General features: G+C 36.7%; 2 protein-coding genes across 3 annotated transcripts; both read left to right on the top strand.

The window, feature by feature from the left end:
• The first annotated feature begins 2,361 nt into the window (after positions 1-2,361).
• On the top strand, positions 2,362-8,476 carry LOC105395837 (dual specificity protein phosphatase 23). 2 transcript variants are annotated; one of them, XM_011567804.3, is made up of 5 exons: positions 2,362-2,542; positions 2,797-2,836; positions 3,857-4,302; positions 5,875-5,998; positions 8,262-8,476. In XM_011567804.3, the coding sequence occupies exons 2-5, from the start codon at positions 2,818-2,820 to the stop codon at positions 8,411-8,413; spliced, it is 741 nt and encodes a 246-aa protein (XP_011566106.2). In that variant the 5' UTR covers positions 2,362-2,542; positions 2,797-2,817; the 3' UTR covers positions 8,414-8,476. The 2 variants fall into 2 exon arrangements, with proteins under 2 accessions (XP_011566106.2, XP_011566105.2); XM_011567803.3 differs by lacking the exons at positions 2,362-2,542; positions 2,797-2,836 and adding an exon at positions 3,512-3,666.
• A 626-nt stretch (positions 8,477-9,102) lies between these two features.
• Positions 9,103-12,430, top strand: LOC105395836 (dual specificity protein phosphatase 23). The gene is made up of 5 exons (XM_038109541.2): positions 9,103-9,449; positions 9,966-10,394; positions 10,854-10,977; positions 11,453-11,592; positions 12,044-12,430. Exons 2-5 carry the CDS (start codon positions 9,990-9,992, stop codon positions 12,152-12,154), a joined length of 780 nt encoding a protein of 259 aa, XP_037965469.2. The 5' UTR covers positions 9,103-9,449; positions 9,966-9,989; the 3' UTR covers positions 12,155-12,430.
• The last annotated feature ends 14 nt before the right edge of the window (positions 12,431-12,444 follow it).

The following is a 12,444-nucleotide window of genomic DNA, read 5'->3' on the forward strand; positions in this document are numbered from 1 at the left end:
GATTTTCCACTTCCTATGGAAGGTGCTACATTGAAGAAGCTAATTCTTTAAAAAAATATATGAAAAAATGCTAATCGTTATTAAAAAACATCTTATAGTATTTGTTACAATATGTATTATGTAAGTAGTTTAGTCTGTAAAAGTAATTATAAGTTTTATAAAAAGCTTCATAAAAATACAGAGAACAATATTCGTTCTTACTTAATGCATTCCATTTTTAAAGACATTATTCCTAGTACCTTGAATCTCGGCATAAGTACCATAATCTATGCCTTAATTACACAGATTAGTATTAAACCAATTTTCAAATAAACAGCAGTTTTTTGTCTGTATACAAAAAGCATAAAAGCTTAGCAAATTGGTTTTTTACTACTATTTATATTTAGCTATAGTGTCGGCCCAAGTATGATGCCTTGCGGCACGCCTCACAGTAATATTGTGTTATTGTATAGTAACTAGACATTGTTTAATCATTTTATTTTGTAACCATTACTGTTAATTGAAATATCGCTCGAAAATCAATTATTATTGTAGATTATTAGAAATGTACATTATTCAACCAAAATATTTGACGTTGCCCTTTTTCTATATCTTAGTCTAAACATATTTTTTGGTAATTTCGATAAATATTTAAGACGTTCTGTTTTTATGCAATGGACTTCTGATAGTATGTGTCTTTATTACAGGTAAATATTAGATCAAAGTAAGATTAGTGAATTATAAAATTTGTGAGGTTAAATTTTAAAATTTTAGTTTATATTTAACAGTATTTAAAGTTTAGTTCTTAGAAATGTATCATGGGTAACACGCCGTATTAAATCAGTAAAGTACTAACTATTTATTATATCAAAATACCATTCATTAACTTTCATTCCCACTTAACAAAAGTGCATCACAAAATTATTTATTGAGTTAAAAATACTTTGTACTTAACTTTGCATTCAATTCTGCAAAACAATTTGCCAAATCAGGGCGGCTCTTTTATGTACTCGGTTTCTTAAAATATTGCTGATTTATTTAACAAACTATTCAAAATTATATCCAAGAGAGAAACCTTAAATCTATTAACATATCTAAACACAATGATGCCTTATATTTTTATAATCGGAAAAGTAGTTTTAAGAGTATTATGAAATATAAACATATCTTCAAACACAGTTACGAAATTATTACCACTTGTGTTTCTGACATTATTATTATTATGAATGTGTTATGCGAGATATTAATGTACTTATTCTGTTTAGTGTATATAATTAAATGCTTTATAAAGTAGCGTCAAAAAGCATTCCCTTAATTATATTTTTTAAAACTATTTTTAACTTACGTTCATTACTTTTTAATCTAATTATTTTGCATCGGAAGGCGAAAGTTCTTACTCCGAGGCATAATAATTGAAAGCAAAAGATAACATAAGTTATAAAATAGATTACACTTTCTTTCATCTACGATCTTTTTTATCACAAAATGTATTTTGATATTTTTAGCAAATATTGGCTCAAGATTGGTCCATTTATATGTAATATTAATGTTATAGTCAATATTTTGATATTAAGATAATGTTTTGTTTACATGAATAGTATACATGGTGTTGTATGTAATGAAATATATTATTATTATGTGAGGTCTATTGTTTTTTTTCAACATAATCGATCAATCAATAGAATAGAATAAAATAAATATTCTAAAAAACGAACAATACATGACAAAAAAAAACTAAACTAAAATATCTATATCAAGTTGATGCCCTAATTTCTAAAAATATAAACTTCGTAAGCAGGTGTCAAGACCAATTTATTTAGACTTTTTAGTTCAATGTCAAATCCTGTAGCTACATATAAAATTAACTCTTCAGTGTTAAGATTTAGGGTTGATTTTCTATTGCCAATTCCAATCAAAAGTATCAAGATTTTAGCAATGTTTAGTAAAATGTGTTACTTTAATTTGTGAGTTTTTCAGAACACGATTTTTAACGTATTTACATAATACAAATGAAATTATTTATATTCCTAGCTATATGAACCAATCTGTACACTAGGGCATTTTTTTGCATTCCCAAACATACATTTTATTCTTACACATTTATCACTAACGGTTATTAATCAGTCGATTGTCAATAAAAACCTGCCTACTACCCACATCGGGTCATGTACTAAAACACCAATAAATCATTCAACAATTTTTGGCATACATTACAACTGCGTGACACCTTAGTGACACCCCAATGCATTTCAAACTCTCCCTTTCAACATTCAAGATCCAAATTACAATGAAAGTAAATTTTGGACTGATTGACTGTTGTACCTATATACAATCCATAATTGGTAGGCACATAATGACCATTGTAATGGTCCATTCATTCAGTATTAGCACAACTGTTGCCTTGGTCTCAACCAGTGTATTGAAAGGTATATAAACCATTACCCTTATATACTTTGTGGTATGTGGACTGAAGTGGCGTTTATCTCGGTATTTTTCCTCCTTTTGTTGTTTATGTTTGGTTACTGGATGTAAGGATCGAGCTTTAGCAGCCAGTTTCACAAAGGTATTTATAAATTTTAATCAAATGTTAAGGTAGGTCATGTTATTGTGTTATGTTTTTATAGAGCTTCCACTATGTTATTGCATTTTTGACGTTTCCTTATGTCTGGTAAGTAAAGTTGGTTTTCTTTTGCAGTCATCAAATATGTATGGGATTTCGAATGTCTAAAAACCAATAATATAATGGACAGAGTATAGTTAAAGTTGTATATTTTGTTCTGTGGTATATTTTTTTCTAATATATTTCTGTTATTTCAGCTACGCGTATAACTAAACAAGATGGACACTGAAAAACTTGGTGAGTTATTCTTTCATTTACTGTTCATACCTACACGACTCTTGTTGTAATATAAGTAGGTCATAATCATCACAATTTATCATCCTGTAAATAATCTTCTCATAGCAAAACCCACAAAATTATGTTCTCTGCTTTTTCCATCCAGCCACAACTATAGGTAAAATAAAATTCAGGGGTTAGGGTTAGCGGGACGGATGGTTCCACACACCATTAAATTTGTCGGATTTCACTTGAGAACTCATCTATTAGAATGGCTGTAATAGTTACTATTGAAGCTACTATCTGCTGTGTATTATACTTATGAAAGACATGGGTGGTCAAATTACGGTCTTAAATTTTCATGGTGGACAAGCCTATGGCTTACCTACCTCTCTTGTCCAGTCAGACCTGTCTACGGTTGGTTCGGGACTAGAGGGACTTTCACTCTGCGTGTAGCCAAAATACGACCGAGGATTAGGTTTATAATAATAGAATTGTCCAGAAATAGATTTACAGTACCTATTTTATGATAATAAATTAAAATTTTATTATAATAAAATTTCCACTTCGACCCTAAGATCTTTCTGAGGACCTTGTTTACCCTCTATTCTAATACATCACGCTCATTAGCCGACAAGCTGGCTACAGGCAGCTGGCACTCTCTCAGGTGTCCCAGGCCAGGTCAAACTAAAAAAAACAACAGGTTAACGACCCAATCGGAACTGGGAAATCGGCACCGCTAATACGCAGTTAGCCATTTCTCTCACTCACAACGTGTACAACAAACATAATCATGCTTTGCGAAACTCCAGAAATAACTCTTACATCTTCTCCAGACGAAAAAGCGGACGGTGTGCCAAGTTTTTATTATTTTTCCCGCCCTTGTCCACAGTTTGCGTCCAGAAATCGCGCTAGATAGTCCAAAACACGTGGCATTTAGAAGCATAACCTTGTGCCCGTTAAAAAAATCTTTACGCGGGAAAGAAAATATTGCTACACAAAAAGTTGACTGCGTTTTAATTTTTCTTTCTTTTGTGCCAGTGTCGTCGGAATCGGAGGAAAGTCCAGAAATGGAGGAGGAATACCGGGAGCGTGAGGTGTTCACCCGCATGGAGGACATCACGGAGCAGGACGACAAGGCGCTGGCGGGAGCCAAGCGGGAGTTCCGCAACGAACTGTCCATCTTCATACCAGAAAACCCGTTCCCTGACATCCTAGTCGAGGCCTACCCTCCGCTTAAGTTCTCCTGGGTCATTCCCAAGAAGCTAGCAGCAATGGCGTACCCGAGGAATAAGGAAAATGTGCAGTTTATAGTGAACCAGGGGATAACTCATTTGGTGACGTTGTCGGCTGGGAAGACCCCTCCGTTGGACGGGTTCAGCAGACTGCGGTGGACTGAGATACCGATTGAGGAGTTCGGAATACCCACCCTGGAGCAGATCACGAAGTTTATTGACTGCTGCCGAAGCTCGGACAAAAAGGGAGAGGTATGTTGGCATTTTGACTCTATTCCATTATATATTTCCACTCATATTGGTCCAAATACTAACTCTTATAAACTCATTTCTGAAAAAAAAAATTCATAGATAAATTTTAGAATCTGATCTTTGGGTAAAGATTTCGTTTTGAATTAATTTCTATTTAACTTCGTAAGGCCGGGAGAGCGTTTTATTTTCTTCGCTTCTGTCCAGGTCAACTAAACTTCGCATTTAACAATCGTCTTTATTCATATGACAATAGGGACCACCAGTAAAGATGTTCAGACAATAATAGAGACTAACCGCCCTAGTTAATGGCTGGCAATGACAATTTAGAGCATGTTATAGGTCAGTCTTTCGTACAGTTTTAGAAATAGCTTAATATTAAATGAAAAATATAATAAGTGTACAGACTACCCTAACCTAACCGAAGATATATAAATATATATAACAAAAACAGCCTTAGAAAAGCTTAATTCATAGTCATGGTAAAGAAAGAAGTTCATAAATGCTTAAAACTTATACCTATCCTAACTCATTCACGGTCGGGTATGAAATAGGTAACCTGTGTTGATCTTAAAAGAAATTGCATTGAAATACATAATATGTCGTAATACCTACCAACGTAAAGAAATCCCAAAAAACAAGTGATAATACAATGCAAAGCAACCCAATGTAAACAGACGCTGAACACGTGGTAAACATCGTTTCGGATCACTTCACGTGAATACCATTGCAATAATACTGCTGTATAACGCGGTAATACCGACTCGTTTTGTTTATATTTACTTTTGGCATGCATGTGCGCTGTAACTGAAACACTCAGTCTTTTGAGAAAAGAAATATCAATAAGCTGAAGGAAAGTAAATAAACACAGTGTCGCATAATTTAACGCCCGTATATCTATGACTATCATGAAACAAATGACAGACGATGTTGGTGATAGGTGAAAACGTGAGTCGATATAAAGCTACTATTAGCTACTAATAAAGCTGAGCGTTCAAGCAACCAAAGAGTACATTCTACCTCTTCCAACTTTAAAGATTCCAAAAACATATGTTTTGAGAAAAACAGATTTTAGTAGCAAATGTTGTGTACTACTACTTAGATAGATATATAGATAGAGTTACAGCTTATTTAGAGTATAAAAGTTGATCTTATAGCTGACCTCTTCCATACTACCTTTGGGTAGATAGACAAAAAGATTCACATGTATTCATTCAAAGAAATATCTTGCACGTATCTTTTTTGTTAAGTTTAGCTCTCTTATCATCCCGTCATCATATCATACTAGGCCTAAAACCCTTCCTTCATTGGAAGGAGACCCGTGCCCCATCCAGTGGGGACGTGAAGGGTCGTGATGATGATGATGATGATCATCCCAGTTTTCCCCCCTAATCACCACCGCCCACATCGCAGGCGTAAAGTTTAGCTCTCTTCATCATCCCAGATTGTTCACCACCATCACCCTACTCACTACGGTTATCTCCCCAGGTGATGGGCGTCAAGTTTAGCTTTCTTCATCACCAAAGTTTTTTCACCCACCGTCACCCTACTCACCACCACTCCCCTCCTTGTCAGGTGCTGGGCGTCCACTGCCGGCAGGGGCGCAGCCGCAGCGGCGTGATGCTGTCGTGCTACCTGGTGCACTTCCACCGCTTCCTGCCCGACCAGGCCATGAACGTGGTGCGGATGATGAGGCCAGGTCAGTTCAAGTTGTAGATTAGGCTATAGTGGAGTTAATTTCTTCTCAGGACGATGAGGCCAAGTTAGTACTTTGAAGACTGTACTAGGCTATAGATAGCGGAGTCAATTTCTTCTTCAGCCTATAACAGTCCACTGCTAGACGTAGGTATCTCCGAAAGCACGCCACTGGATGCGATCTATAGGTTTCCAGATTAGTATATGCTGTAGGCTATAGTTAGGCTAGATTAGAGTAAATTTCTTCTTCTTCAGCCTATAACAGTCCACTGCTAGACGTAGGCCTAAACCAAAGCAAGCGAATGCCATCTATAGGTAGCTTTATTACACCCTATCTAGCCGGAGGGCGTCCTACGCTACGTTTGCCTTTTACCGGTCTTCACTCCAGAGCACGTAAATTTTATTTGTCACATTTCACGTATGCACGGTGTACTTCAGGGTTGCGCTAAAGTGGTGTAGTTAAGGTGACCACCCGAAAGGGGGTTACTTAGTTCGTGATTGTGCAACACCTGTAAAACATACTACTTAGAGTATGGTAGAGTAAATCTAATAGGTCACATTTCACAGATGTGAAATACGTATGCATATTTTTGCAAATGTATTACACTGTATTCCATATTAGAGATACGTACAGTTCTCCCATATTAATAATGCGCATGCAAATCTTCGCAAACTGTCGTATTCCCGGAAACACCCGAATCAGTGCCTTAAACAAAGCACTTGCATTTTGATCCTTGTTCGAAAGAAATAGTAGTCAATATCATGTGACACATAATCGAAAACAATTTGGGCGGTCGGTGGCTGTCACCGATCAGTCAAGGGTCTCAAGGTCAAGATCAATATTACTTTTGTGGAATTATAAAGAGCTGCAATTACACATCGTTCTTGTTATTTTTTTCAAATGTAAATTTAATTTCAACTTTAATTATTTTTGACGATGCCATATTATGAGGCACATTTAAGAATAAAATATGCGTCACATTGATAGACTTCACTTTGCCAATAAAGCCACACCCAAAAGACCAAGTTTGTAATTTTAATATTATTGTGAATGATCAGCGCTGTAAATACTTTTGAACTGAGATTTTAATGTAAATTTTTTTATTAATGTGAAATAATCAGTGCTGTAAATACTTTTGAACTGAGATTTCAATTTTTTTATATAAACCTGTGTTTGAAATCCATTTCTCCTTATAATATAAACCTTCTTTCATCCATCTTTACATCAGCTTCAGTAAGACACTTGAAAAGTACCTACTGTAACATTTTAGAAGTAAATTTTAATATTATGGAATATTATGAATTATCGAATCAAATTTCGTTACTGATAAATCAATTATCTCTTTTAGCACCAATTACATAATTCTACTAAAATTTCATGAAGAAAATGCACTTAACCACTCTAAATACATAATAGTTTTCTAACGCTCGGGAATACGACCGTTGCCGAACAATGACGAAGATTTCTATGTGCATTATCAATTTTGGGGAACTGTATTGAATTTATCTTAGCGTGTCAGTAACCAACGCTACAGCTGAAAAAAGGTTAGTAGTCGTGAAAATAATAACTCCCAGGCACACAATAGATGCACTAAACTTATTAGTTATGTTAATAAAACTTGATACACCTCATTTTAAACTATAATTAAACTCGAACAGGATACAAGAAAGCATCACACCTATAATAAAGCATCTTGGCTGAAGGCCGCGTCCGCCATTGAGAAATATCGCCAAAATAGATTATTGCCACATAAATTACACGCATAAAGAGACCAAGGTCAGAATTATTTACGTTTCTCTTCCGAGATACGAAGAAAAGTCTTTCCGCACTGCAGTTAATTATGTTTATAACGATTTTAATATAACACCTGCACGGCTATATTTTAGATGTGTATCTACCGTTAAAATGACGATACGGCTTACGACCTATCTCATGGGCACTAATTCAGTTATGTTTAATTTCACCAATAGATCATGTGGTTACACTTTTCGGGTGCATGATTTCATACCGTCTATACCTATTGAAAAATAGGTGGTATGGAGCTGGCTGCTCTACTCACCCCTGATTAATGCTTCAGGGGTCAGTCCTGGGCATATTATAAGCATCATCGGCATATGATATCATGGCCGGCCCACTGCCACTTCTTCGTTTGCCGATTTTATATGCTATGTTAGTAACTTCAGTTCTCTTATAGATTCTCATTTCTGATGTGATCCTTCAGAGCCAATAGAAATTTCAAGAGTTAAATACGACCAATCTTCCCCAGGTTCATGTGACTTCCCCGAGCACGAAGAGATAGTGGGCCAGTACTTCCAGCAGCTCACCGAAGACAACCCTCTGAAGTTCGGAGTCAGCCCCGATGTGCTCGAGGAGCTGATCACAGCCGCTAAAGAAGCCACGAAGAAGGCCCTAGAATAGACTGGTTGTGTGAGAGAGTTGGGTGTTCTGTATACAGTTGGGATGTGCAATGTTTGATGAAAAGGATTTGAATAGATTTGGTGGCGATTTAAAATAACTGTTTTTGGGTATTCAAGGAGAAAAATCAAAACTTATGCACACGCCTTTCACATTCAAATTGCCTATGATATTCACAAATAACTTGGCATTGTATTTGGCAAAACCAATTTTAAAATTGTTTAAATAGGTAGGTATAAAATATTCAAAGTTTTGCGCATAACAACAGATTTTACCGAGTAGGAAGGAGCATTGACAGACTTACGAATAGAGCATGAGTCTTTCCGCCATTTTAATATTGTTTCTTTATCTGCCCACGTCATATAATATTATAGAGGGCGCAGGTGTATAATAATATTAGTAACGTCATGACAATACAATCAACTGTATACCTAATATTGAACTCTAGGTCTGACTGTACATATCTGTGATTGCTTGGTTACTAATGTGTGATCATTTTAAATGTTTCTGTTAAGTTTATTAAGTATGTTGGATGAATAAATGTATTTTATTGTTATAATATTTTTTTCATCCTTTCGTTGCAAGTATTTTTATTTTCCATTGGAGTTATTTGGGCATAACCTTATTAAATGGAAACATGTTCTTAATATAAATATTATGTAACGTGTAACTTTTAAGGCCGTCTATTACACTGACCCAAATACTAATTATAAAAATGTCAATGTGATTAATCTTAAATGGGGCAACGAAATGCCACAAATCTATCTCAGTCGATGCAAGTTTGGCAATGGCCACTATTGGCACACGACCAGACTTAGTGCCAGAAAGCAATGTGCTACGACCAAAATAAACACTACACTTTAGTCTGCACATTAAAACCCTGATATTGAGATTGAAAAGTGTTAATTTGACAGTTGAATTGTTAAAATCCGGTGATGATTCTTTCTTGTCAAGTTTCAGAACGGTGATTCGTGAAAAAATTTTATATTTTGAAATTCGAACTCGTTTTTGAGTGATAGCCAACTGTTTTTTTGGATTGGTGAGTGAAATTAAGTTTGTTTACGAGTTTTTGAAATGAAGATGTTTGTGCTTTCATGATTTGTGTTATGATTTCTGAATTTTGCATGTAATTAATGAAGTTGGTTTATAGTTTTTTGAGGATTTAATTTTAATACCTTATCGGAAAGAGACTATTAAATTTTCATAGCTATTTAAGTTCTTGATTTGTGTTTACTAGACTCCTGTTGACCGCTTCATTCCTATGCATACTTATATGGTTTCCTGGTAGACACCTAACTATAAATCACGATGTAGTTTATCATTGCCCAGTAAACACAAATACTTGCCAACGGTTTGACGTCAGAAGTACCGAAACCTACGGTTTTAGAAATAGTCATTAATAAACGTTAATACTTTAATCTTGTTATTTAAAACTACTAGAAGCTTGTCATCGATTTAATTATACCATTGAATTAATTCCTAAGAATATCACTAGAATAAACTGGTTTTTACTCTGGTACTTACTCAAGACTAATTTTGAAAATTTTCATTACAGAGCCATCTAGCGGACAAACCCAACATGTCTCTCCCAATAATTACTTCCAAAGACAGAAACACAAACATGAAACTGACCCGGCTCTTCTACAAATACGCAGACGAAATGAAAGAGAAAGAGAGGAGAGATGCGGCTGACAACGAGCCAGAAAAGGACTACGAAAAATATCCTCCATACAATTTCTCTTGGTTCATCCCGAACAAAATAGCCGCTATGGGCTGGCCTCAAACTGTCGAAAACTTGAACTATTTGGCTTACAATGGGGTGGACCATTTGGTGACTCTTTCGCCGGAGAAGATACCGCCTATTTTGGAGTGTGAGATGAAGATGAAGTGGTCGGAAGTCCCGGTGAAGGAGTTTGGGGCTCCGACGCTGAAGCAGATTATCAAGTTTATCGAGATCTGTGAGAGAGCCGAGATTCGGGGGGAGGTGAGATATGCATATATTTCTTTAATACTAAACATTTTGGATCGTTAATTTGACCTAATTTAGTTTAGTAGTAGTAAATTATATTACTTATCACTAGATGGCGCCAAAACCCCTGAATTTGAAGTAACCCCCATATTTCTAAAACCGGGTTTCCACTAGCAATAAAACTTGCAGAAGTCGACCCTTGCAAGGGTTGTACTTAAGTAATTTAAACAGGTTGGGAAGGATTATTCTGCAAGTTTTTCATAAAATGCGAAAGGTTGTTCAGACGACACGCGCCCGCTAAGCACACTCCTCGCTGGTCAGCAACCGGGTCTGGCACGCTTTTTTGCTTAAATATTGACATGTGGCGAGCGCTTAGCTTGCGCGTTTCGTCTGTCACGCCCTAATATTTACCACCTTCTCTCTCGCTAATACGTGCTAATACATACCCATCTATCTCTCTCTCTCTCCCCACAGACGGTGGGCGTGCACTGCCGGCACGGGCGCGGGCGCACGGGCACCATGCTGGCGTGCTACCTCGTGCACTTCCGGGACATGGCGCCCGAGCGGGCCGTGCTGACGGTACGGGTGCAGCGGCCCGGTGAGTATCTCTAAGTAGTCTGTGGGTGTGGTCAGTCTAGCAAAAGTTAACTAGTCATAGTTTCAAATCGTAACGAGAATTGGTTCTGCCGTTTCGGAGCTACACTTGAGACAGATGCATATATAAGTACATACATCCTTCATTTTGCGTCTAGAGTTAAAAAGTCAGGAGACTCAGGTGGCGACTGTCCAGCACCTTTTAAATTCGTGTTTCCTCGTACAAAGTAAAAACTCTACTAGACGTCCTAGACTAGGACGTTCGGCGCACCCTAGGTATGTAGTTTGCGGATGGCCGATCCTTTCACTAAGGTGACAACCGAACTACCCACAATATAATTTACATTATAATTATGTGTGATATTAGTGATATAATATCACTTCGGGAGCCTTCTATTATACTTCGCACAACGATCGCGAACAAAGTCACTATTTACTACTCCACCTAACACCTAACTGTCTCTAACTCCAACTTGCAGGCTCCTGCGAAACCTACGAGCAAGAGAAGGCGGTGTGCCACTACCACGACTGTCTCCGCGGCACGGTGCCCAAGCCCGACTACCGACTTGTGGACGACAAGCCTTACTTCGACAGCACCATGCGACATCTTGACGAACAGGTAATATAAGCTATTCCTGATATTTTGGTATAAAGGACTAAATGGAGTGTTAATGCAAATTAAACGTCTCCACAAATAACAGCCCATTTCTACCAGTCAGCAAATAATACTTTTTAAGCCTTTATTCATTGGTTTGGTTGCCTACCTACCTAAAGGCTCATTTGGTTGAACTTAAAAAAGTTTGACAGTGAACAAAATGCGGCAGCCTGCATACTATACATGATTAAACGAGTAGTCTTGTCCACCTTAGTTAAGGCAACAATACATTTTATTGTAAAATAAATTAAATTTAAGCTGAAGTTTGAGAAGATGCTCGAGGATTTTCTCTCGCCATTTCTTGTCTTTAATGACGGGGCCTTTGTGATGTAATGGTAGAGTAATAATTATTATGACTATAGAAAAATTATTATAAATTTTACTTCGTTTAAAAGAACATTTCATTTAATTTCAGGAAGTTATCGAGGAGACGGAAGAGGAGCGGGAGGCGGCTCGCGAAGAGAAACGAAGGCTGAGGAAGCTGCGAGTGAAGGCGATGGTTATCAACCATCATATTTATTTCTAGGGGTTTGGGGTGGTGATCTGCTGCCGCTACACGGGTTCGTTATCGACTTTGATATACGTCACTATGTCGAGGTTCGCCATAAATTCGATACTGTTGGTACGCGCATTATCGAGTTAAAATGTTTATTGACGTCGATAAAATCCGTGTAGCGGCAGCAGGCTTGGTTGAGGGTTAGGGCATGGTAGATAAAATGTTTGTATGTAAGTAATGAATGCATTTGATTACATTATTATAGAGTTATTATTAAAAAATTCAATCTTTTGGTATTAAGAGGTATTCAATAGTATCTC

Source organism: Plutella xylostella, chromosome 20, assembly GCF_932276165.1.
Source record: "Plutella xylostella chromosome 20, ilPluXylo3.1, whole genome shotgun sequence".
Lineage (NCBI taxonomy): Eukaryota > Metazoa > Arthropoda > Insecta > Lepidoptera > Plutellidae > Plutella > Plutella xylostella.

Coding starts and splice junctions, on each gene's coding strand:
- LOC105395836 (XM_038109541.2), top strand. CDS start 9,990: ATGTCTCTCCCAATAATTACTTCCAAAGACAGAAACACAAACATGAAA. Junction 10,395..10,853: donor GAGCCGAGATTCGGGGGGAG/GTGAGATATGCA, acceptor CTCTCCCCACAG/ACGGTGGGCGTGCACTGCCG. Junction 11,593..12,043: donor TGCGACATCTTGACGAACAG/GTAATATAAGCT, acceptor ATTTAATTTCAG/GAAGTTATCGAGGAGACGGA.
- LOC105395837 (XM_011567803.3), top strand. CDS start 3,609: ATGCTTTGCGAAACTCCAGAAATAACTCTTACATCTTCTCCAGACGAA. Junction 3,667..3,856: donor TCCAGACGAAAAAGCGGACG/GTGTGCCAAGTT, acceptor CTTTTGTGCCAG/TGTCGTCGGAATCGGAGGAA. Junction 5,999..8,261: donor GGTGCGGATGATGAGGCCAG/GTCAGTTCAAGT, acceptor AATCTTCCCCAG/GTTCATGTGACTTCCCCGAG.